This window comes from Delphinus delphis, chromosome 17 (genome assembly GCF_949987515.2).
Source record: "Delphinus delphis chromosome 17, mDelDel1.2, whole genome shotgun sequence".
NCBI classification, from domain to species: domain Eukaryota; kingdom Metazoa; phylum Chordata; class Mammalia; order Artiodactyla; family Delphinidae; genus Delphinus; species Delphinus delphis.
Window position 1 is genome coordinate 79,456,623 of NC_082699.1, and position 25,800 is coordinate 79,482,422.

The following is a 25,800-nucleotide window of genomic DNA, read 5'->3' on the forward strand; positions in this document are numbered from 1 at the left end:
CGGGGGCGCCCCCAGCCACCGCCCTCCTCAGGGGCCCTCGACCCCTGAGCCTGGCACCTATTTCTGCTCAGTGGCCACATCAGGGCCTGGCACACTCAACACTGGGCCAGCTGGACCCACACCTGGGCTTCCGTGGCACTCAGAGGCCAGGAAGGAGAGGCCCGCTGGTGCCTCCCTGACGAAGGTCACCCCCGGTCCCCAGCCAGGCCCCCTGGGAGAGGCGGGGCCAGGCCAGGGCTGCCAACGCGGGCAGGAAGGCCGACTGCAGGAGGGGGAGAGAGGAGCAAGAATCAATAAATCTGAACCTCATTCACGAAGATCTGGGGCTCTTATTAAGTAAATTAATTTAAGTTAATTTAGCTCGATCATGACTCCCAATCACAGTGATTTAGTGAGGGGGAAATTGCATTAGGAAAGGCCATGCTCACCAGATAGGAGAATGGAAGAAAATTAGACCCACTTAGCACCGTGAATTAATATGGAAATAGAAGGTGTAAATTTAACCTTATCGAGAGAGTGAAAATTATCTTCATAAATTTGTAGAAATAGCCCCCAAGATGCTTATAAATCTATTTAAAACAAAAATACTACAAAAAGTGCAGTAAAATTAATTTAAAATATACTTCCAGCTACTGCCTCCAGAAAAGTCGGTAGCAGGGCCAAGTTTCGTGTGGCCTGGTGGGAAGGGAGGAGGGCAGTGGCCACCGCTGACCTCCGGGCACACCTACCATGGGCCAGTAGGCCAGCACCTCCTCTCCCATGTCCAGAGAGTGGGGGGCCCGTGGGGGGCTGGCAGGATGGCCCCTGCCCAGGACTATAGCTGCTCTGCCCCGTGGCCCAGCCCTTTGGGGCACAATGGCCCCCTGGCCCCAAGGCCTGAGGCCATGTGCTCTGGAGTGCCCAGCACAGCCAGCTGGAAGCCCACACTGGGCCAAGGGGCTCCCACACCGCTCCCCAGAAGGACAGAGGGAGGCGACCTGCCACTGCCTGATTCCAACCCACCGAGGCTGTCACCCCTTCCCCTGCCTCATTGAAGGAAGGAGCCGCACCCCAACCTCTGCAGCCCTCCTGCTTCTGGGCCCAGGGGACCCAGAAAAGAAGAGGGAGCCGACCGCACCACACATGCCCTCCAGCAGAAGCAGCCTGGAGCGAGGCCACAGCGCTCAGCGTGCAGGCCAGACCCTGGTGTGGGCGGCCGGAGAGGCACACAGCCTCACCCCACCCCCGTAACAACCAGTACAGCGATAATGAGATGGCCCAGCCTCTCTCACCAGAAGCTTCTCCCTGAGGGACACCCAGGCGGTGCGGCTGCTCCCAGACCACCACCCCACCCCCCGCCCCAAGCTGGCAGCTGGCTGCTGGCGGACGGGGAGCGTGCGTGTCTGCGTGAGCGCACGGCACACACAGGCCGGCCACACGTCTCGTGCAGAAATTGCTAGACAGAAAAATTAGCCCATTCCCCAGCCAACAACTGTAGACCAAGCACTTCTGGGGGTGTGCTCGGTCCTGAGGCCCCGCCCTGCACTTTGGAGCCCAGCAGCCACAGGCCTCCTACCTGGACAGGGAGAGCCGCAGTGCCCGCCAGGAGGGCGGGGCCAGGGGCCCGGGGGCGGGGCTGAGAGGTGAGGCCTGGGTCTTCTTGACGATGCGGTAGCGAGTCTTGATCACTTTGCTGGTGGGAGGGGTCCGCTGGCCGTGCAGGCTGGAGGCTGCAGGGAAACCCAGACACGGGTGGTCAGTGGAGGTCGGTGGGGCCTCCCATCACCCCCTGATCCAACCCCCCGCCCACTCCCAGAGAGCTCAGCAGCCCCGGGCTGCCAGAGCCGGAGGCGGCCAGCACGGCCTCCAGGAGAGCAAGCGGGGCGGGTGCGGCCAGCTGCAGCAGCTGGCGTGGCAGGCCGGTGCTCCCCGTGGGCAGTGAGGAGGGGCCCACGGTCGGGTCCGCGAGGCTGCGGGCGTGAAGCGCTCACCGCCCTCTCTGGGAACCCTCACCGGGTGTCCATGTAGATTTATGTACTTAATCACTTCTGTTTTCAGAACATTTTGCAGGGTGATGTACACCACAGCTTTATTTCTTGCTGAATGGTTCATGCAATTAACAGGGATCTGTTTTGCCCCAGTTCCCTTCCACTTGATAGCCAGCAATTTCCCCATAGCTATGAGGAACGCATCTAATTGCCCGGCTTTCATAATATACAGCTCTAACTGCCCAGATAATTAAAGCTAACGCAGCATGGGAACACGGGCGCTGCTGCCTCTTGTGACCGACCCAGCACCCCAGCCCCTCAGGCCAGGCTGCTCGGACCCTGGTTCCCAAAGGCGCCTCCCTGTGGCCCCACCTAACCTGCCTGCACAGAGCCCAGGGCTCTGCTTGGAAGGGGGGCCCCTACCAGCCACCCCAGCAGCAGACAGCTTCTGGGCAGCACAGCCAGGCAGGGGGTGAGGGGCGTGGGGGGAGGGTGAATGGGAAGGGGCAGAGACAAGGAGGCCAGGAAAACACACACGTGCTCTCACCACCAGAGCTTCGGCACAAGGACAGGCCTATGATCCCTGGGCAAGAATTAGCTGACCCTCAGCTGAAGGCCGCCTGGGGTCCAGGGTGGCCCAGGAGAGGGAGCACAGCAGGGGCACGGTGGCACCAGACACGCAGGTTCCCACACTCCTGGCGGCTCAGGGCCAGCCACCCCGCTCTCTGACAGCACAAACCGGTGCTCCACGACCCGAACCTGCTCCCCTGGGCCCCAAGGACATATCCTCCCAGCACCTGCAAACTCCACGAGAAGCGGTGACTGCTCAGTGAACAGTGACAGTAACACTGGGTAGAAGTCACCTTCCAGAGCCCTAAACACAACAGACCACCAGCCCACAGCCAGGCCCTCCCCCAGTCAGCAATCAGCACCTTGGCCCAGATGCCTTCTCTCCAAGGCTCACCCAGCCTGATGGGCGGTGGGGTGCGGGGCCTGCCTGGGAGCAGGCAGGACAAGTCCGCCCCACGGGAGCTACCGCACCTGCACGGCCATCAGGACAGCACTATGCCTCCTTGTCCAGATGCTGGAAGAGCCCCTCCCTCAGGTGTCCCCAAACCCATCCCTGGGGCACTGCAGCCTCTAACAGGGCTCCCGTGCACCCACATGAGAAGGCCAGGACACAGCACAGGCTCAGAGCCCCCCCGAGAGCCCCCAGACCACAGGAGCAGCATGTGCAGGCTCCACGCACCCAGCCGGGGTCGGGGTGGACATGGGGCTGCAAGGCCCAGGGAGTGCTGAGAGCAGAGGACGCCTCTGCCCCTGGGACTGGAGGCAGGGGCACACAGCGGCTGCCCGCCAGGGGTCCACAGAAGTTTGCGCCAGGCCAGGCCAGCACCCCACAGTCTCCACCTCTGTCTCCGTCTCTCTCTCTCCTTCAAGGGTGGCAGCTCAGGGGGCAGTCAGGGAGAAAGAGGGAAGCTCGGCAGAAGCACCGGGCATCACCCGGGATGCCTGATCCTGCTGCGTGACCAAAGCGAGGGACTCCAGCTCCAGGCAGCCCCCACACATTTGGGGCGCACGGGAGAGCCTAGCACACAGGGGGCATCGGTAAATACATGTTTGTTGAATTGAATTCTCAAGGTCTTACAAGCAAGAAGAGACCAATGAAAATGGCTAACAGCTTGTCCCAGCTGAGCACTCAGGAGCGCAGGAATCCCTCTAAGTCACTGCCAAGCCCCACGCTGACACCACGGCCCCAAACCCACTCCCTGCTCCCACAGCCTCTGCACCTGGACAGCCCACCTGCCTATCCCCTCCGCCACCGCTGGGGCCACCCGCCCTCGGCCCCCTTCTGAGGGGGGGAGCTCCCACACCAGCCACCACCTGCCAGTCTGGGCTGCAACACGCACCCTAGAGCCCCAGGGCCCTGGCTGTGCAGCTCGGGGGCACCAGTGTGCAGGGTGGGAAGGAGGGCTGGGCTGTGCTGGGGCAGGGCCCCTCCTCAACAACTTTGTTTTCATCCTGAGCGCCGGGAGCCCCAGGCCTGGCCAGCTTCACCCCCCCTCGCCCAGAGGCACAACATCGGCTTCTCCTATCCCCCTCCCTGTTCCACCAGATGCCACCTCCTCCAGGAAGCCCCCAGCCCCCAATGCCCAAGGGACTGGACTCTGCATTCCGCAAAGTTCCTCTTGGGACATACCACCTCTGGGCCTGGCCCTCATTCCTGCTATTAACGGGCATCAGTATTTATAACATTCCTTTGCAATGCAGCCCCACTGTGAAATTTAACTTTTCACTAACTTACTGCATTTTACTTATTAGTACCTGACAACCACTTCTAAGAAAATACAAAGTAATAAAGTAGGCCCCCCTCTTAGAAGGCTAAGTGTCACCTCCCAGACTTCGGCCCCCGTCAGACCCCAGCCCCCGCGATCCCGAGTGGCAGAGGGGAGGGCACAGCAGCCCATGCCCCGCCCCCCAGAGTGGGGCTGTGACCCTCACAGCCTGGCCCCGCAGACCCTCCTGGTCTTCCCCATGAGCAGCCTGGCTGTGGGGGTGGAAGCACTCAGGACAGCGGCCCTGCAGAGAACAGGCCAGGGTGCCCACGCTGAGGGCACAGAGAGCTCAGCAGGGCGGACAGATGGCTGGTGTCGCCCCTCATCCTACGGCTGATAGGAGTGAGAGCTCCTCAGACCACGCATGGCACACAGGGACTGGAACCTCGAACCCAGTGCAAAGGCAGAGCGGCAGGCATGGGCGAGCTCCCCGTGGGCAGGGCACCCGGCCTCCCCCCGGCCCTGTGGTGCTGGAGGGTTGCCCCGGCAGCAGCCCCGGCAGGCAGCAGTCTCTCCCCTTCCTCCTGGCAGGCTGAGGGTTTGTGTAGATAATCATGTTATTTAGATAGGATGTTGGTTTAATTCCCTTCATTACAGACTCCCAGGGCTGTAATTTTTTTCTCCGCATGATGTATTCCCTGTGGCACGTTTCACTCAAATCAAACCCTTCGCGCCTTTATTGCCAACGACGCTCGGGCGCTGCGTTATCAGGCTCACACACACGCAGCCCTCTCCGCCCTGCCGTGCAGAGGTCACTTCTAATGACTAATCGATCTCATTAGCTTCCCTAATTAAAAACTTTACTACCGCAATGGAAGACAAACTACAAAAAAACTGCTGGCGTCATATCTGAATGGGATGTGAGCCCATCTATCAGCAGGGCCCGGCTCCTGCATGAGCGAGCTGGGGAGGGAGGCCACCGGCCAAGAGGCGGGGACTGGACCGACAGCGGCAGAGCCCAGGCGGTCTGGCACTCGGGCTGCGGAACTGCGGAGAGCGCCAGCCTTCCCGGGGCCTGTGCAGCTCGCGTGGCCGGTCAGGCGGCGCTGTCTGCAGCAGCCCGGCCTCCAGCTGACCCCGGCCCCGGCCTCAACGAGCCACCACAGATGGCAGAGCCCATCAGACGGAGGTCACTGCTCTCGCTGTGTTTCACCGCGACTAGGGGCGTTGAGAGGGAGTTCAGGTTTTTATGGTACTTCAAAGGGAGAGAACTAGAAGAAGGGGTGCTGCCGATCTCACCACTGCATAATGAGTAAGGAAGAGAGGGAGCCAGGACCCCTCTGAGCAGAGACTGTCTGGGGCCGCCGGCAGGAGAGAGGCAGCTATGGGACAAGCCCCAGGAGCCCGGCTGCCAGCAGCCCCCGCAGCCGCCCAGCTGTCTGTCCAGACACACCGAGATCGATTACCCATCGCCAAGCATCCCCACCCCGTGCCCCAGGGCCCCCTGCTCCTCCCCTCTCCCGGCCTTAATCTCCACCAAGGCGATGGGCCAGCCTGTGTCTTCAGAAGCCTTGGTGTTTGGCTTTATGGCTAAGCGTGTGCCCCACAGTCAGCACAGCCACAGTGGGGAGCTGAAGCTCTAGAACAGCTACGGAGGCCTCTGGCTCTTGGCCTCCCCTGGGGGTGGCTGCCCTGAGCCTGTCCTTCTCCTCAGTGCCGTCCAGGACATTTACAAAGGACAGGCGACCCCACGGGCCTCCCGAAGACCACTGCCCCACATGGCTAGAGGGCAAGAACGACCACGTAACCCTGGCTCCCCTCCTGCTGCCCCGTCTCCAGCTACCGCCGCAAAGGCCCTGCCTCCTGATGCTGCGCCAGCTCTCTCACCCCAGCCCTGCACTAGAGGCTTGTGGGCCTGGTCGCAGTCCCCCCGTCCAGTATCAGTCACTGCAGTTTGGGCCCCCCGAGCACAGAGGCTGAGAGTTTGGGGTACAGACGGTGTATCTGGAAGGCAGCAATTTTGGAAGCAGGCGAGAGGGAGCAGGGAGACAGGAGAGCAAAGTCAGTATAGAGTTGCCACTGCAAGCGTGCGGGGCACGACAGCTCCAGGACCGTGACCGCTGAGAGGCTGCAGGAGGCGTCTGGGATTGTCCATCAGAGCGAGGGAGATGGGACACCTTGCTCCCAGACTCTGCGCCAGCACAGGGACAAGGACAGGCCGGGCCGAGGGGGACAGGTGGGTCTGGACAGCGGGCAGGAAATGAGCTCACAGAGCCTGAGCCAGGGAAGGGTCCCCAGAGAGCCAGTGGGAGGGACTGGGCCCAGACGGGCCCCTGGTACCCAGCTCAGAACACATCACACAGTCCTTCCAGGGTTTCACCTTCCCACCCATCTGACAGGGAAGCCGGGCCTGCCGCTGGACTGTGGGGGCCCAGAGGCTCCTGGCCCTCTCGGCAGCAGCAGGCGGGCCTCACACAGGACAGGAAGCCACATGCAGGAGGCCGACGCGCAGGACCCGGCCAAGCGGGGGCCAGGCAGCCTCTCTCCCACCGTGGCCGAGCCGCCCTCTTGGGAAAGTGGCCACAGGAGAGCCGGCACGCATTTCTGAGAGGCTCCACAGCACCTGCAGGCTCGCTGCCCATCCGAGCTGTGTGCAGAGCCCCGGGCCTGGCAGGATGGCGCTGACCATGACTGGAGCCAGAGCAAAGGCCACGCGAGCGAGACGCTGCATCTCCCGATGAGGGTGCACTGCTACTGGGTGGGGAGACCCTGCCAGACCACACGATGAGGGGCGTCGCCCTCTCTGGACACTGCCCGTCTACCAGGGCATTTCCGAAAGTCAGCCCCATCTGAGCTGTCCCCTCAGTGACACAGTCCTGGAGATAGCAAGGCCACAACAGCATTTGGGGGTGAAAAGCGCCCTGGGGCTGAGGAGGGGCGAGCAGATCCCAGGGGCCACAAGGAGAGGCTCCGCCACCATCAGGAAGCAGCAAGAGGAAGGCCGAGGCAGGCGCTAAGGAGGCCACACAGCCAGAGCAACTGCCAGAGTGGTGGTCCCCAGCAGGTGTCCAGGAGGGGGGTGGTGGATGGGGACGGCAGCCCCCCCGCGGGCCCCTCACGTCTCGTTGAAGGGCCGGGCCAGGAGCGGAGCCGGGCGAGACACCTGCTGGGAGGACCCTGCCGCTGCCTGCGAAGAAGCGGATGAAGCCAGTTCCCCAGGGGGCTGGGCCCTCATCCTGCCCAGACCTCCAGGCCCCTCCACTGTTTACAGGCAAGGACCCAGGGAGGACTGGCTCTGGCCAGCTCAGGTGTCACCTCCCTGTCAACAGAAGTGAGGACCCTCTGTCCCTGCATCCCCTTCGCACAGAATCCACAATGCCCACCGCACAGCAGAGCTGACGGGGCACGTCAGCCCCCTGGTGAAGAGATCAGAAGACTAAGGCCTAGAGAAGGAGAATGACCTGCCCACCATGCCCAGCAGGATGGGGCCCAGGCTGGGCCAGGGGGCACTGGGCCAATGGGCCTCTGCTCAGGAGTCTCTCAGGAAGGACAGAGATGGACTCAACTCCCACTGACATCAGCCTAGAAGACACACACCGCTCCGTCCCATAAAGACAGCTAGAAACACACCTGCAGACCTCCCCTTGCATGCCTAGACCTCTGTCTGTATTCTCACACGGGCGCACTGCTCACCTGGTGCCAGCCCTGGGCCCACTGCATTCAGTGCTCCGGCACCCAGCCAGCCCCTGCCCAGGCCCTGCAGGTGCAGGGAGCACGCAGGTGACAGGGCTTGGCCGTCCTGCTCCCACCCACGAGAACACAGTAATATCATGACAAATCCCCAGCCCCGTGAACGGTTCTTCACGTGCTTGCAGACGCCTGTCCGTTTCTCCAAATGAGCAGGGATGGCAGCCGGCAGGAGGAGGCAAACGCCCCGCCCCCGCCCCTGCCACGCGGGAGCTGCCAGGGACCGCGCTCTAACAAGCTTCGGGCGTGGGATGACTGGGATCGCAAAGTATGAATTTTTATGAGTCTAATAAGTCACTCCACTTTTCCTGCGCTTGATGGTTCCCGACACTGCGAACATGGAAAAGCCCGCTGCAGTCAGGCGGCTCAGCCCTCACCTCCGGGGGCAGTCACAGAGGAGGCGACGGGCCAGCCAGAGGCCCCTCCTAGGCACCCATGACACCCCAGGTCTGCACCCTGGGCCACTGGAGGCCAGCACTCATGCAGGTCCCTCAGGAATGGCTCGGGCGGCCCGTGGAGAGACCCTGCCAGACTCCGACACACAGGTGGCTGCCTGGGAGGATGAGTGGACGTGCTCGCTAACACACACACACACACACACACACACACACACACACACACACGGTGTGCACACATCTGCAACGGGGCGGGGAGGGGACCCCAGGCCCTGGGAGGAGAGGTCTGGCCCTCGAGGGAGAGGGAGTGGCCCCCGGCCCAGGGCCTCACCCTGCTGGGCTTCCTGCAGCACTGCTGTCTGAACTGGGGACCAGCCTCTGACACACGTTTACCGATTACAGAGACTCAAAGCAGCCAAAAATAAAAAATAAAATAAATTTATAAAAAAAACCACAACGTTTACTGACTACTAAGTCACAGTGGCAGCCCGACAGGGCCATACGTCACGCAGCAGCGGTCGGCACCGCCGCAACAGGAGCGTGGGCCGCTGGGTGATGACAAAGCGCCGCTGTCAGCTGCCGGGCCCTGCGGCTGCCTCCTCTGTCGCCCCGCAGTACCTGGTGTTTAATGACAACACCGTCAGCCTGAGACACGCAGTGCTGGGACTGTCGGGGCCCTATTAGAGGAAAGATTGAGACCCTACTCTTCTCAAACTCACTCAAGCGACACATGCCGCTCGTTCCTATAATTACTGTGCGCGAGCCATCGATCGCGCGACGACACTGACCCGTCTGTATGAAATGGGAGTAGTTTACTCCCTGACAGTCGCTGTACATTATGGGGGTGGGTCTTCCCTCCCCTTTTAACCATCCCTCTAGAGGATGGAAGAGGGGAAAGCGAGCACCTCCCAGCCCCCACCCCACCTGCAGGCCTTGGGCCCAGGGGGAGGGGAGCCCCAGCACATCCCAGGGAGGCGCGCCCCAGAAGACAGCACAGCGTGTGGCTGGGAGATCCAGGTAGGGGGCAAACTCGCTGAGCGGGGCCCACAGGAGCAAGAGGCGGCTGCACCCCAAGGCCATGAGCCCCAAGCAAAGGCAGGGAAGGCAGGGTCCGTGCCAGGCAGACAGCGCGCCCTCCCAGGACCGCCCCCCAGAGACAGGACCAGGCCTGAGCGTGCTGCAAGCAGCGCCCACGTGATGCAGGCTCGTCCAGGGGCACGGCTGGCGCTCACCCCTTCCCCAGCAGACCAAGCAGCCCCTGCCCGCTTGGGGCCACACCCTGCAGGCACCGGACTGTGAGCCAGCTGCTCCCCCCAGTGCCCCATCTGACCTCAGCCAGAAGCAGCTACGACAGGACATCCTGGGACTGGGTACTCTACCCTGTCCGCTTTCACTCAGACCCCGATGAGCAAAATCCACCTCTTACTGAGGACAAAAGGCAAACCCACTTCTGGCTCAGCAGCCCCGGCAGGGCTCCAGGACCCGCGGGCACGAGAGGTGCCAGTGTCCAGGACAGCGCGTGGGGTGGCCATGGATGTACCGATGCGAGCCCCCAGGGCCTCACAGGTGAGGGCACGCACGTGCATGTTAGAGACAGGAATCTGCCTTCAGCGGGGGGCAGGTCCTAAGGCTCAGCTCCAGCCTCCAGAGACGGAGCTCACAACCGGGGGGTCCACCCTGGACCCTCCTCCCTTGGCCCTGGGTCATGGAGGACTGTGCCTTCCTAGGCTCCGAGCCCAGCCCTGACCACAGCGACCCTTGGGGCCCCTTGGCCCTTCTGCAGCCTACTGGCCACTCCTGCTCGCCTGCGGCCCTCTGATCGGGCGTCCCGGGCCCAGGCCCCCTCACTGGACCCACGCTGACAGTGCACGATGCTAGGTGATCAGCCATCTGTCTGCAGCCCGACACCGAGCCAGGCCTGCCATCTCACAGCCTCTTTTGCTTTTGTGGCCTGAGGTCCACTTGTTCCTTACGTGGAATCAAGTGACCAGGGACGTGAAAAAGCTTAGAAAGAAAACAGTGAAAAAAGTGTTTTAAAAGCAACTGCAGACCATAGAGGAAGCCAGAGAGGGAACTGGACCCTCACGCTTGACAAAAGCCACCCCAGAGGCCAGAGGGCTGAGGAAAGGATGCCCAGGCAGCACCAGCACCAGTGTGCCCCTTGCACAGAGCTCGCTCAGTCAGTCAACAGACATTTGGCGAGCCCGCTGCATGCTGGCCTCTGGGCTCTGGGGAAGCAGCAGGGAGCACAGCAAGCGCCCCTTCTCAGGGCAGGCGAGTCCCCTCAGCTCCTCCCGGGAAGGGCAGGTCCCTCCACAGCACGCTGGAAGAGGCAGAGGCAGCACCTCATTCGTTAGCCCTGAACACGAACAGCGTCCGCACCGGCGTCTGGACTGGGCAAGCCCTTCCTGCCCAGGGTTTCAGGGGCTCTGGAGGGCCAGCACCACCGGAAGCACCTAAACTTCTCTCAAGACGGCCCCCCTCCGTGCCGGTGCCCAGGGGCTCAGATGACCCCCTGGTCCTGCCCACCCGAAGCCAAGGCTCTCTCTCCACCTGCTGCAGGTCTCCCTGCCTGGCAGGGCCCAGCACCGGTGGCCCCGAACTCCCTGAGAGCCAGGTGGGACGAAGCACAGAGCTGCTGGCTGCCTGCGGGGACCCCCATCCAGGTAAACACGGAGCCGGCCACAGTGCCCCCGCCCCGGGCACGGTGCTCAGCCCAGCCCCCTGCACCTGCCAGGAGACAGGAAGTGAAGCTAGCCCAGCAGGAGAGGCCCCAGAGCAGGCCAAGACCTCACGCCGAGGCCTCTCTACCTACGCTGTGCCTAGGGCTGACATGCTCAGACGCAGAGGCCAGAGGCCTCTGACTGCCCAGGAGGGACCAGGTACCAGCCAACACCTACCCCGCACTGGGTCTACTGGCGTGTGTCTCTGCCCTCACAAAAGGGCAGTCCTCCGTCATCACTATGTCCCTCCATTTGAGGGCCTGGCCCATATGTGCCAGGAGGGCTGGAAGGGGTATCCATTCCCTTACCGGGCTGAAGCTCTAGAAGGCCAGAGCCCAGGGGAGCAACAGGGGCTCCCAAGTCCCCAAGGGAGAATCGAGGGGCCTTGTCCACACTCCACCGACAGCAACGGGGCCTCCACACGAGCCGGGCCAGCCCAGCTGAGGGGACAAAGCCCAGCCTGTGAGGTGAAGGCCCACCCCACCCTGGCAGCTTCTGCTGGGGGCTTTCAGGGGCGCAGAAAATTGCCCGCGAGTCCCAGGTGGACAGATACCCCACGTTCCAAGCCACGAGAGACGGAGAGGGACCAGTCCCTGTCCCTGAAGGGGGTGCTGCAGAACACACCTCGTCCCCCCCCGGCAGGTGCTGTGACAGTAACGGGGCACCACGGGATGGGCACCGACGAGCCTGCCTCTGCCCTTCTGACCCCCAGGGACACCCCCATTCTCTCCCACAGGGGCGGGAGCACAGAGGGGGACTTCCCCCAGCAGACACAGGGTGGGCAGCACAGCCCCGCAGGTGTCTGACAGACACTGGGCCTCAGCCACCCCAGGGAAGCCCGGCTCCACCACGTGGCCCAGAGCCGGTGGCCCTTGTGAGGGCAGCACTCCTGCGGGCCACAGCCTAGCCTCTCAGGATCGCTGCCCTGCTTCCTCGGAGTCAGGGCCAGAGAGAGACGCTTTCAAGAGAGCCTGGAAATAAGCCCACTATCAAAAGCAGCGGCCACGGAGAGAAAACCACGTACCCCTCACAGGCTCCGGGATGCTGGACTCTCCGGCTGCTCACCCGTTCCTTGCTGATGGCCGAAGGGGCAGGGCTGCAGCACAGGGGCAGCGAGCAGGCCGCGGAGGGGAGCCTGGGTGTGGGGGGGGCCCCGGCCTCACTCAGCCCTACAGCCAGCCTGCCCGGCGCCGGGCGCTGCGGCGGCAGAAGGAGGGCAGCGCACGAGCACGGGAGCTCGGGCCGCATCCCTGCCTCCCCACCCTCAGCTCCGTGGAGGCCACAGGGAGGAGCCCGGCCTTAGCTGCGGCTGCAGCTGCGCTGGGCCAGCAGACTCCAGAGTGAGCCTTCTGCTCCCCTGCCCTCCCCTCCCCTGCCCTCCCCCTCTGCCTTCCCTCCCCTCCCCTCCCCTCCCCTCCCCTCTGGGATCCTCCAGTCCCTGCACAGGATGCAGCCCCTGAGCCGGCAGCAGCACCCGCCTCAGGGTCAGTTCCCAAGCACACAGCCGGCAAAAAGTTCCTGCTGGGGCCAGTGTAAGGCTGGGGGCAGCTGGGGCCATACGGGTGAGGACCAAGGGCCGTTTGGGGGCCCCTGAGAAAGGGGGCTCAAGGCAGCCCCACTCATCTGTGAGAGCTGGGGCTCCTGCAGAAGACAGGGTCTTGGCCCTCTGTGAGAGGAAGGAGGGGGAGGGAGGAGGGGAAGGGGGAGGAAAGGGGTCTGAGGAAGGGCTGTGGGGCACAGGGCTAGCCCGGGCAGGTCAGGCAGAGGCCTCCCAGACTCAGGGTGGTGGGCGCCCGCAGGCCACTCTGTTGTCTCTCACGCACAGGGCGCCACACCTCATGCACATGCCATCTGGTGGGGGAAAGGGAGCCCCGAGAAACTCAACAGAAGGAAGAGAGGGAAGCAAAGGGGCTCCCAAGAGAAGGCCTGGGGCGCAGGCTGCCCCCCAGTGCTGACGCCCCAGGTCACGGTGCCCACTGGCACAACGGCCTGGAGGGGCAGCCGGGGTGCCTGAGCTCAGCCGGGCAGGTCCCGGGGTCCAGCCCGTCCCCCATTTCAACATTCCAGACCCCCACGCGGGTGGAGAGCGAGCAGTGACGGGAACACATGGCGCTGGTGATTTGCTGGACCACCGTGGGCTCCAGCGGGGCTCACCCCAGACACGCTGGGAGTTGGTGGGCCCGGGCCTGCTCAGACCCCCGGTCTCCCACCTCGAGCAGGGCCTGGCACAGAGCAAGCTTCTCTCCTCGGCCTTCCCAGACTCTGCGGCAGGCCCGGGCCACGGAGTTCAGCTTCTCTCACAACACCAGGCCTGCCTTCCATCTCCTGCAGAAACAGAGAGGTGCGCCCTCTCGCCCCGCCGCCCCGTGCGCCTCCCCCGGCCCGTGGCAGTTCAGGGTCTGGTGGCTGCCCTGCTGCAGCCCAGCGTGCGGGGCGCGAGCAAGCCGCTCTGAAGGCACCCCTGCAGTGAGCCGTCCTTCGCGCTACAAGACGTCTCCTGCCAAGCAGGCTCACGCCCCTCTCCGCACCAAGCACGCGCTGCCTCACAGAACGCCACCTGCCGGGTCGGGCGGCCACCTGCTGCCAGCGGCCGTGCTGCTGCGCCCACTCTCAGCTGCCACCTACCCGCACGGCCGCTGGCACTGCCAGAGCCCATCAGGGATTGGCACAGCTTGGGATACACCGTGAGAAGGAAATACAACAGCTCCGAATTAATTTAGAAAGCGCAGCGCCCTGAAGAATGACAACAAACGGCCGGCAAGTGCTGGGGGCAGCCAGGACGGGCCCTGCCCACCGGCCCATGGCTCTCCTGGGCAGAGCCAGCCGGGGGTGGAGTATCTCAGAAGTCTCCCCATCCACAGATGGGCAGGAAAGGCAGAAGCGGCAGCACGTCCCTTAGGTCCCTGCCACACTCAAAAACTTTAACGAGACGGGAGGGGGCGAGTGTGCCAGGGACAAGACCCCTGGGCCGGCGCCACAGCCTGCAGACGCCCCGAAGCATCCCAGGATGGGTCCCGGGGCAGAGGCAGTCAGTGACCCGTGCCCGGTCCGGAGAGAACGCTGGCCCCGGAACCCACCCAGGCCTCTCCACGCACAGCACCTGAGGGTTCAGCCCGCGGGGGGCACAGGAGGGCGTGGGGAGGGCAGCAGCTCGCTTCCACGCTTGCAACCCCACGGCAGGGGACCTGCCACTTCCCTGAGCTAGACACCTTGTCCCAATGCTGCCCGGACCAGCCGGCAGTGGGAGCAGGAACAGTGCAGACCCCTGGGGACCCCTGGGCCAGAGGTAACCAGAAGGGCCAGGGCTCCTCTGGCCAGGCCTGAGACACTCAGGCAAACCAACAAATGAGGGCGCGTCTGGTGATTAGAAGCTGACAGGTTTACAGTCGGCCCGCGAGGCTACAGATTTTCCTTGCAAATCCATCAAGTCCATGCCTCAGGGCCAAAGCTTCAAATCCCAAGGATACCTGTGGCCGCTGAGAGCCCGGGCCACACAGGTGATGCCTAGGTGGTACCAGCAGGGCCCAGCTGGGCTGTGGTGCCTTCTCAGCCTGGGATCTGCCTGGAAAGGGCTCAGTCTTGGGGGAAGCACTGCTCACTTCCCATGGACACGAGAGGGAAGGCAGGAAAGCAGGAGGGCTACGAAGAGAGGGCCCCACGGACACGGCGCCTCTCCAGGGTCACGCGGCCTGTCCCGAGGCCCCCGGCAGAGGCACACACGGCCCCGCCCTTTCCAGGACAGCTGAGCCCACCGCCCTCGGGGCCCCCCTCGTCAGAGCAAGTAGCGGGGCTCTGGCAGGGTGGGAAGCAGAGGGTCTCTGCTCAGAGCCTGGGGGAGGCCCATCCTTGGTGCCCACCCTGACTGGGCTCCCTCTGTGTCAACATGCTCCCAGGAGGACACGGTGGCGGGGGGCAACCAAGGGGACACAGCCGAGGGGGCTCCAAGCGAGTGCACCGTCGCTGCCCACCGGCTCTGGGGCAGCAAGCCCTTCCTGCCCACGACCCTTCCCACCACCCTAAGAAGAGAGACGCGGCCTCAGGTACAACAGAGCTGGGAGCCAAGTGTCACCAGGTCCTGCTCCTTCCCCAAAGCCAGCAGCTCCAGCCCACGTGAGCTGCAGGAGCAGGGAGGGAGCTGCTGGGACGTCTGAGCCCCACCGGCCCAGCCTGCACGCCCTGCGGGGCAGAGAGACACCCACCCTCCCAGGCTGAGGCCTTTCCATGCTCAGGCGGCCTGCCCGCCCGGGCCCAGAGAAGTGTGCCCCGAGGCGGTCAGCTTGTCCAGACCAGGCTGCCCCACTCCCTCGGGCAGCCTGTGCACCAGGGCCCTCTGCCGGTGGCCGCCTCAGAATCCAGCGCTCTCCCTGGATGTCACCAGAGGCCCTACTGACACAGGCACCGCCACCCCAGCTGTCAGGCAACCCCACTGCAACTCTTCGCCCGCCCCTGGGCAGGCAGCACCCCTGGCCCCTCACCCGGCCTCCATCGCCTGTGCCCAGGCCTGCCCAGCCCCTACAGCAGGCTCTGCATGGGGAGGCAGGCAGGGCTGCCAGAGGCCCCTCCCAGGGCCTGGAGCGGAGGCGGGGCAAGGCCTACAGGAGCAAGGCCACGTGCAGGAGGCCCACGGGCTGCCCCATCTACCCCACACCCAGAGACCTCTACTTCTCAGAGGCCACGGGTCAGTGAGCCCCTCCTGTCCCCAGCACACAGGTTACTGGGGGTTGCAGGGAGCCTCCCTTCTTCCCCCACCAAGCACACACTGGGGACAGGTGGGCAAGTGGGCTCCCACCACCCCTCCCTCGCCCTGCTCCTGCACAGACCCTGTTCTGCAGGCCAGCCTGCCGGTGCAGTGAGCCCGCCCCAGCGTGGGGCCCTCCCTGGACAGGAAGTGCCTGGGCACTCTCACTGCCCACACTGCCCTGACTCTGTAGGTCTGCTCCCCCAGGGGCCACGCACCCTGTCTGGGGGAACATGACATCATCTGGCCTTGAATTAGCTCCAGAACTCCATACACAACGTCCACCACTCGATACAAAATAACCAGACATACAAGCAAATCACACTTGACACAAAACTAAGAAGGAAAAAAACAGGCAATGGAATGAACAGGGATCCAGATAACTGGGTGGTCAGACACGGACTTTAAAAACGATTAATATATTCAAGGGCTTAAAGACAAGATTACAGAACTTCCCTGGTGGCGCAGTGGTTAAGAATCCGCCTGCCAATGCAGGGGACACGGGTTCGAGCCCTGGTCTGGGAAGATCCCACAGGCCGCGGAGCAACTAAGCCCGTGCGCCACAACTGCTGAGCCTGAGCTCTAGAGCCCGTGAGCCACAACTACTGAGCCCACGTGCCACAACTACTGAGCCCAGGTGCCACAACTACTGAAGCCCACGCGCCTAGGGCCCATGCTCCACTACAAGAGAAGCCACCACAATGAGAAGCCCACGCACCACAACGAAGAGTAGCCCCCCGCTCGTCACAACTAGAGAAAGCCCACGCGCAGCAGCAAAGACCCAACACAGCCAAAAATAAATTAATTAAAAAAAAAAAGACAAGATTGCAAATTTTGGCAGAGACCTAGTAACTATTTTTTAATAGAAATTTTAGAATTTAAAAGTCACTAAAACTAAAACCTCAACGGATGCATCTTGTAGCAGATTATACAAAGCTGAAACGACAATAACTAAACTAGAAAATAGGTTAGAAGAAACTACCCAGATTTAAGCATGGAGACAAGTCACAGAAGACACAGAGAAGAACACAGGAAACATGTAAGATATGGTGAAAAGGCTCAGTACAAATGCAGCTGAGGTCCCAGAAGGAGAGCTGGGGATGGAGCAGAAGCAATGCTTAAAGACAGAATGGCTGAGATTCCAAAATTGATGAAAACCATCAAGCCACAGATTCAAGAAATAGCACCAACCCTAAGCAGGATAGATAAATGTACAGGAAGCACCATGGCACACCTGCTGAAGACCAGAGACAGAGAAAGCCCCACAGCCAGAGGGGGGAGAGCCACGCCACCCTCCTGGGAAGGACAGCTGACGTCACCAAACGCCGTCAGCTGGCGATGGGGAGGGTCTCTCCCCAGCACCGAAAGCCCCACAGCTTCCCAGGCAGAAACACTCTCCAGAGAGTAAGGCAAGAACAAGGACTTTTCAGATAAACATCTATTGAGAGCAGTGGTCCCCAGCACACCTGCAATATTACAGGATGTATTAAGAGGTGTTTCTCAAACAGACAGCAAGGAAAGGAGGAAGAGAAAAGGGAGAATAAATACATAGTCTAGGTCAATGCTGACTGTACACAATTTTTTCTAGGGTCTAAAATATATGGAGAATTAAAATCATGGCAGTTCCCCACGTTTGATGGAAGAGAGGAAAATAGGGTTTAAGTACTCCAAGCTTCTTACGTTGTCTGGGGAGGGATCAGACAGTAATTTCTAAGTACCAATAACAGTGAGTCAAGAACACACAATATAACCTCTGGGGAAACCACCAAAAGAAGAATAAAAGAATGTATAATAAGCTAATTGAGGAGAAAATGGAATTAAAAAATACACATCCAAAAGAAAAAGAAAAAGAAGAGAAAAAAACAAAACAGGTGCAACAAAGAAAAAGCACAGAGGAAGACAGCAGATTTAAACCCAATACCCTAGTAATTGCATTAAATGTGAACAGACGAAACCCTTTTTTAGAAAAAGTTTCAGATTGCACTTAAAAAACAACTATTTGCTAGATACAAAAAAATCTAAACATAATAACGGATGAAAGTAAACATGTCTGCACATGTCACACATAAGTACATTTGCATAGAGAGTGTGTGTGTGTGTGTGTGTACACGAGTATATACACACATTTTGTGACACTAACTAAAAGGAAACTGGCCTAGCTATACCTGCTTCAGAGAAAGTAAATTTTAAGGCCAGAAGCTTTACTGGAGATAAAAAAGGACATTTCGTAGCAGTAAAAGATTCAATCCACCGGGGAGATATAACAATTCTAAGTGGTTTACACTCAGTCAAATGACCTCAAAATGCTTAATGCAAAAGTGACAACTGGAGAACAGTGGAAGATCTTAACACTCTCTCTCTGTGACTGGAAAAAGCAGACCCCCTCCCTGTCCCGCAAAATCAGAAAGTATACAGAAGACCTGAACAACACAATTAATACAACTTACCTTACAGAGCCCCAAACTCCCCAAGTGGAATCATTCTCTCTAAGTACACACAAGAGCTTTACCAAAACTGACCCTAAGCTGGTCCTTAAAACAAGTCTGAGCAGACTTCAAAGGACTGAAATCACACAGATAGCTAGCTGCCCAGTGGAGTGAAGCTGGGGAGCGGTCATTACAAAGAAACTCAAAAGCCCCAGGGGTTTGGAAATGAAGCAATCCCTTTTGAATAACCCTGGATCAAAGAAAAAATTACAATGAAAATTAGAAAACATTTTGGAGGAACACAAAAATAATTAACTTGCAGAAGACAGCTAAGGTTATGCTCAGGGGAGAATTTATAAGCTTACACCTGCATATTTCAGGAAAAAAGAGAACCTGGAGGTCAACTGTCCAGCCATCTGGTCCTGTTGCGCTCCGTCCAAGCTCAGACCCACTGGCCATGTGGGCAGCTCTGACCCTGGACAGCAGCCCCCAGCCCCGGCCTCGGCTCCCCGGCTGCCTGTCTCCCCACGTGCTGCCCCTTGGGGCACTGTCTCACGGCCCAGAGTCAAGGACATACACACCCGGGCCGGCCCCAGGGTCAGGGCAGCAAGAGGGGCAGTGTGGCCCTGCAGTCCCTTCCCCTGCTGCCCTGCCTTCCCAAGCCGAGGGGACCACACAGCATGGAGGTGGCAGCCTGAGACGGATGCCGACCACAAACCCCCACCCCACCTGGCATCTTCCCCCTTTAAAACGCAAGCCGTAAGGGGAGCCCGGCTAAAGAGAGCTCCACAGGGGAAACATGTCTTTGGAGTTCCTTTCTGAGATGACTTCTCTGGGCCCAAGCCCAGCTGCCCACCTCGGCGCCCCCAGCTTCACTCAAAGAGAGGGCCAAGGAAGAGCAGCTCCAGCCCAGACCCCTGGCTCTGAGTCTCACAGGGAGCCCACTGCATCACTGGCCGCGCTGGCACAGGGCCAGGCCGAGGTGTGCGGGGGAAGGGGTGCTCCGTGACGTAGCCCGGGGCGGGCTCCTGGACTGGGACCATGGGAGCATGGAGGAGTGGGACCTGGGTCTGGATGGGGTGCCCAGCAACATGCTGAAGCTGTGGAGAGAAGGTGCCACAATCCAGGACCTGGAAGGCCATGGCCCACCTCCAGCAGGTAGGAGCTCCCACGCCCCCATCACCAGGTGGCCCCCACTCCCCAAGGGAGGAAGGGGCTGGGCCCAGGAGAGCAGGTGGGACAGACCACCTGAGGGGCCAGCGGCAGCCACAGGGAGAGCACTGAGGGCCCAGGGGGAGGCTGGGAGACAAAGCAGCCCTAGAAAGACTCTGCCCTGCACCCCGCGCCCACGGACGGGTGGGCTTCTGAGAGCGCACCGGCTGAGGGACCCTCGGGCCGGGCCAGGCCCAGCTGGCAGAGAGGCTGGGTTTAACTCGGTCAGCCAGGACACAGGGGCGGGCCACCCTCAGCACACCGTCTACACTCGTCGGACACCTGGAGACCCTGGCCCACGAGACCCCGGGGCTGCAAGCTCTGGCCATCGTGAGAACATCACCCCTCCTTCCCAGGGGAGGAGCGGCTCCCAGGGCTTCAGCCTCATGGAGTCACTCAGGTGCCCCTGACTCCGCGGAGGTCACAGCTCCCCTAGAGGCCCCACGCCTGGCAGGCGCCACACAGGCAATGCGCATACGCGTACACGCACTCCCACGCCAGCTCTCGTGGAAGAATTAATTAGCACGGCCATGACGAACGTAAAACTGGAGGCCTCCGCCACGCCTGATCATTTATGCAGGCTCAGGATCGCTGCGGCTGCCTTTGCAGGGCCTACTTCAGCATTTTCATTTTCCCTTAGGAAGCAGGGCTCCAGATTGAACTGCTCTCACGCCCTTTACAGCGTCTGCCGTAGTAAAGCTAAACAACCCAACTGCACGCCAGCGAGTGATGATGGACCACAGACTGCTCCACGGCAGGAAACTCCAGCAGGGAGAAGAGCGACAGGAGCACCATCACCCGCCCAGCCGAGACCCGCCAAGCCGGCCCCACCCCCGCAGCCCGCACAGAAACCCCCGAGATGGCCTTCCACAGCTGTGGAAACAGAGCAAGGCAACGCCAGCACCAGCCTGGAGGCTTAGAACCAGGGCTTGCCCCCACCTCAGGACCGGGACCCAGGACCAGAGCACTGGACACGACGGGGACACCACAGGGGTCACCCAGCCCCGGCCCTGCGCCCACCCCTCTGGGCCACAGCAAGCCTGCCTCCTTCCTCCCACCTGCCCTGGCTCCTGATCTTCCCAAAGTGCTCCCAGTGGGCGCTGGTGGTGAAAAAACACTACCGATGAACGCGGAGACCCAGGGCGAGGCTTCACTGTGCTCCCTCTGACCACTGGCCCTCCCGCGGTCCTGAGGCCAGCACAGGCCATGCACAGGGCTGCCCAGCGCCAAGCAGTGGGCTCTGGGCTGCCTCCCAAGAGTGAGGCTGCCGTGTTAGTACCTGGCCCGCCGCCTGCCCGTGTCCACTGGGTACATCTGGTCAGAGGGGAGGCGGGGCCTGTTGGGAGAGGCTTGGGGCGCGGTAAGACGGGCAGGGCCCAAGACCACACCTACCTCTTCTGCCGATGACCCAGGATGAGTGGCCGCCCACTGCAGCCATAAACAGGTGACAGCAGATCCTCCAGACCGCGTGGCTGGCACGGCAGACTAAGGGACGTGAGGGAAGCGCCCGCCACGTGCTGGCAAGCTCTGAGCCAGAGGCAGGCGGCTGTGTGAGGCCCGGCTTGAGTGAAAGCCTCGGCAGCGCTCAGATCCACACCTGACGGCACTGTGAACACTGGGCCCTTCCTGTCAACCACAGCCCTGCCGGCACAGCCCTGAGCGACCCGCCAGGCCCACACCCCCCCCCACCGCGCTGGCCACTTGTCTGTGCAGAGGCAGGCGAAGGAGAGGTGGGTGGGCTCTCGCCACACATGCACTGTCCTGGGCAACCCCTGGGAGGCGAGGACGCCCCTGCCCGCACACCCGCCCGGGGCTTTTCCTTGGCACCTGACAGCAGACCTCTCCAAGTGACTGGGAGGAATCACGTGGCCTGTTGCTCCCAGGAAGCCCCCTAGCCTGGGGCCGAGTGTGCTGGGTGGGCTGCCAGCCCCCAACAACTGCAAGCGTCGTGCTGGGTAGGTGTGGACCAGGCAGCACCCTCTTTGCACACACGAAGCCTGTCACCTCAGGGCAGCCCGAGTCATGGCGCTGGGCCCGCTGTGGCCGGGGGAGAGGAGCCCCGGAGCTGGCCCCGAAGCCCCAGGTCTGCACTGGAAAGCCCACGTCCACACCGCGGGCTGTGACGACTAACTTCCGCAATCGAACGGGTGGCCAATCGGAAACCATCTTTGAGGTCTACGAAAAGTTCTCTTCTCTGCTGCCTTCTCTGGGGTCTGTCGGCACTGAGGCGGATCAAGTGGGGCCTCCGGCAGCCAAGGTGCGGTTATCCCCCCAGGGAGCACGGGGTGGGGTAGGGGTGTCACGTGGGGACCCCCAGGGACCACCTGCCCCACCCCCCAGCCAAAGTCTGACTCTAGGCCCAGGGAACTAGGTGGGAGGGTCAGACGGCTCGGCCAGAGAGGGCCGGTGGGGGGGCAGAGCGAGAGGAGGAGTCAGGCTGGAATCTTTGTAAGGTCAGGTCCCCAAGGCATGAGGCCACAGGCCTGCTGAACATGCAGTTTCGAATTCAATTAAAGCGATTATCTGCTGTGTCAAATAAACTGTGTGCAGCATATAGCGGGCGGCACTGTACACCTCGGGCTCATTATTCCCTAACTGTTTCCTCCTGTTTACGCGCCTTCAAATTAAACTGCTGATAGTATGAGCCCAAATAAAAAATGAGCGCACCTTGTCCCGAGGAAATGGATTCTCCCTTCCCCTGGACCGGCGATTGCCAGGTTTTATATACTCTGCTCCTGGTGACATTAGGAATTCAATTTTCTTTTTATTAGCCCCCTTATCTGCTGAGCAATACAGTGGCAGAGCTGACCTCTTTCGCACGGCCAAATGTTTAAAATCTTTTCCCTGATTAATTTTGCTAGTTAAGAAAAAGAGGAGAAATGGCCCGGCTCTTAGCCATCACAGTGAATAAAGCTTAATGTTGATTGTGATGGAATTTCTAATGCCAGGGAGATTGATTGAACGCGGCAATTACACTGCAATAGTAACTCAAGGGAGACGGGATCGCTTTCTCCTGGCCATAGCCTTTTGGTTATTTAAAACAATCCAATTTGCAAGGATAATTACTTATTAGTGTTTTATCTGCCACTTGAAATGAACAGGGGAGTTTCGATACTGGCCCAGCACTAGCAGGTTATTGCTGCAAATTACTTGATATCTGCTTTCTTTCACATAAAGAGGAAATTAGGCAATCAATTACCAGAAAAAGGTGGATGAAGAATAAGAGGGGCAAGTGCGCCCTCTGCTGGCCACCAGGCTGCACAGCCGGCCTGAAGTGGGGACCCCAGCCGGGGAAGCCCACCTCTCCCTCTCCCCCTCCTCAGCCCTCCTGGCCTCAGCAGCGAGGGCGTCCCAAAGGGGTCAGGTCTGACACAGCTCCAAGCGGAGGGCTGCATCTGGCACTAAAAGTCTGTGTGGGAAACAGGGCAGAGAAGCCTCAAAGCAAGTAGATGCAGAGACAGCCTCTGCCCCCATTCCCAGGGAGGCCCTGCCAGTGGCCCGTAGGTGGGGTCTGCACTTTCCAAGGGACGGGAGAGCATGCCCTGCACACGCGCACGCACGCACGCGCACACACACCCTGCTCAGGCCCACCAAGGGAGGGCGGGCAGGCAGAGCTGGGAAGCGGGAAGCCGGGTAGGCCTTTCGAGAGGAGGGGGCTGGGGGAGCCGTCAGCCCAGGGAAATGACCGCCACCTGTCCCGGCCTCACGACACCGGCCCAGCACACTCGCCTCCGCCAGCACAAGCCTCTCCAGTGAGCTCCCTGCCGTCAGGTCCCAAGGAGGAGGACCTCACCCCTCGGCCTGTAGTTCAGTTGCCTCACCCGCAGTCTCATCCTGGCTGCTGCCCCTCCGGGACCGCTGGACATTCCTGGGGCCCCGACGCGGCCACCTTGTGTCCCTGAGCACACCCATGCAGGCCCAGGTGCCTCCACTGTCCCTCAGGGGCTTCCCAACAGAACCCCCTTTTCCTTGCTGTGGCCGAGCACCACTTCCCATCCCTGGTCCTGCCTGCCCTCTGGCCTCGGCCCCTCCCACCCTCCAGGACACCGGCCACACAGGACCAGTCTCTGCTCCTGGAACAGGCAAAGCTCAGCCTACCTGTGACTTCGCCTGCAGAGGTGTGCCCACGCACCCCTCTCCTCACGCAGGGCTCGGTTCAGATGTCACTCCTCAGAGACGTCCCCGCCGCCCACCCTCCCCGAAGCTCCCTGCAGCACTGCTGCCTGTCTCCTTTTCCTCAGAGTGCTTCTGCCACCTGAAAGCAACTTTTCTTTTCTTTTTTTTTTGGCCGCGCTGTGCAGCCTGTGGGATCTTAGTTCCCTCCGGGCCCCCAGCAGTGGAAGCGCTGAGTCCTAACCACTTGACCGACAAGGAATTCCCCTTGAAAGCAACTTTTCAGTCTGTTTACAAGCACCCGAGGAGCCGTTTGTGTCCAGCAACGCAGCACGGCCCCAGCACACACACACCCCAGGAGACAGCACACTGCCCTGCACAGCTGTGCAGGAAACGGGGAGGGGATGAGGGGGTGGAGGACAGAGGATGCATGGGGGGATGGACAAGTGGCTGAGTGAGGGGAAGCCTTCTGCAAGCCCTTCCCCCAACAGGACCCTCTCCCCTCCTGCAGGGCATTCTGTGCGTGGTTATCACACTGTCTATAACTATGAGCTGATTCATCTGCCTCCTAGTGGAGAGGAGCGTGAAGGCAGGGACTGTGGCAGCCCCACTGGCAGGTGCCACAGTCCCCACCTGACAGCCCCACACCCAGCGGTGCCCTCAGCCTTTCTCCCCCTCCCACCGAATACCATGGCTGCCCTGCCAGCAGGCGGCAGCCACCACCGTCCCCAGCCTGCACCCCACTCTGCTCTAGGCCTACAAAGGGGCCAGGCTATTCACAAGTGCAGGTGCAGCTCCAGGGACGACACACGGCACCTCCTCTCCCACCTGGCCTGGTTACCGCATCTGCAGGCCCAGCATCTGTGCCCCCGCCAGCCCCTCACCCCTCTGTCCACCCCGCGACCGGGTGAGCATCCCAGAACATCTCTGGCCCGTGGCCCTGGGACGCTGCCCACAGGCCCCTACCCAGCTCTCCAGCTCCCCGGCCGCCCCTTGGCCAGTGGTTCCTGCAGCAAGGCTGCTGCCAGGCTGTTCCCGTGCCTGGGGCAGCCCTCACCCCAGCCCCCAAGCCGCACCAGAGCCCCCCGGCCTGGAGCCGGGAGAGAGGGCACCCAGGACCACCTGGCCGGCTGGTGGGAAAGCTTGGCTCTGCGAGGAGAGCTCCCGATGCCACTGCTGCCCACCCATCCGCAGAGGGCCCCTCGGTCCGTGGGTCCCCAGCCCACTCCTAGACCGCGTGGCGCTCCTTCCCTGGGGTGCCCACTGCACAGGCCAGCAGCAGCCTGCCTTGGGCCTGTCGACCCCCAGGCCAGACTCCTTGGAGGCAGGGGCAGCACAGGCCTGGCAGGGACAGAGTCAAGGCCAGTGTGCGTACCTGCATCAGGACTCAGCACCCCTGGGTGGCAGGAAGGGCGCCAAGAGGCCCAGGGCCCTGTCTGCCGCGACCATGCCACACTCAACACCTGCCCAGCAGGTGCTCCACACACACACCTGCTTCCAGGCCCAGCAAGGGGGCCCGACGCCCAGCAGACGCGCGCCAGATCCCCCAAGAGCTCTGCTGTCAGGAAGGGCCCAAGAAGGCAGGACAGGGCCTTAGGGCCTTCCCAGCACGCTGCCCCGGCTGGGACACTCCTCCCCCAAGCCACCTCCAACCACGTCCGTCAGTCAAGCCTCGCTGAAATACTACCTCCACAAGGGGCCCTACCTGGCCACCCCCTCTCTGTCGCCCCGACACCCTGCTAGTGGCAAGTCACGATGGGAATGTCTCAGCAGCTGGCCAGCTCGAATGCGGGCACCAGAGGGCAGGAGGGACCACCCCTGCCTTGGGTCTCCTGGACCCCCAGCACCTGGACCGCCCACTTCCCACAGCCGGCCCTGAGCACCACCATCATGGCCTGCATGCTGCCATCCCGCGTGACACCTCATCTGTGGGGACAGATCTGTCTGCAACTTCTCTGCACACCCGACATCTCGGCCGGCTAAGACAACACCGTGACAGAGAGGATCTGAACAGGGGCCATGAGTCCCCACAGAGGCCCAGATGTCCACAGACACCACCTCCTGGCCTCTCCCCCAGCTGCCCCAAGAGGCCACCTGACCCCCCACCTGCCCTCAAGCTCCCTGGGGGCGCCCCCGCCACCAGTCTCTCGAAGCGAGGGGCATCTTCAACTCGTCCTCTCCGGTCAACCCGCGGCAGCCTAAC

At 61.6% G+C, this 25,800-nt stretch overlaps 1 protein-coding gene across 2 annotated transcripts in view; it reads right to left on the bottom strand.

The window, feature by feature from the left end:
• ZC3H3 (zinc finger CCCH-type containing 3) overlaps window positions 1-25,800 on the bottom strand; it is an 80,182-nt gene that overhangs the window by 49,049 nt on the left and 5,333 nt on the right. For both annotated transcript variants that reach the window (XM_059995269.1, XM_059995270.1), the window contains exon 4: window positions 1,556-1,709. In XM_059995269.1, the coding sequence (XP_059851252.1) occupies window positions 1,556-1,709 (154 nt within the window). The remainder of the gene's footprint in view (window positions 1-1,555; window positions 1,710-25,800) is intronic.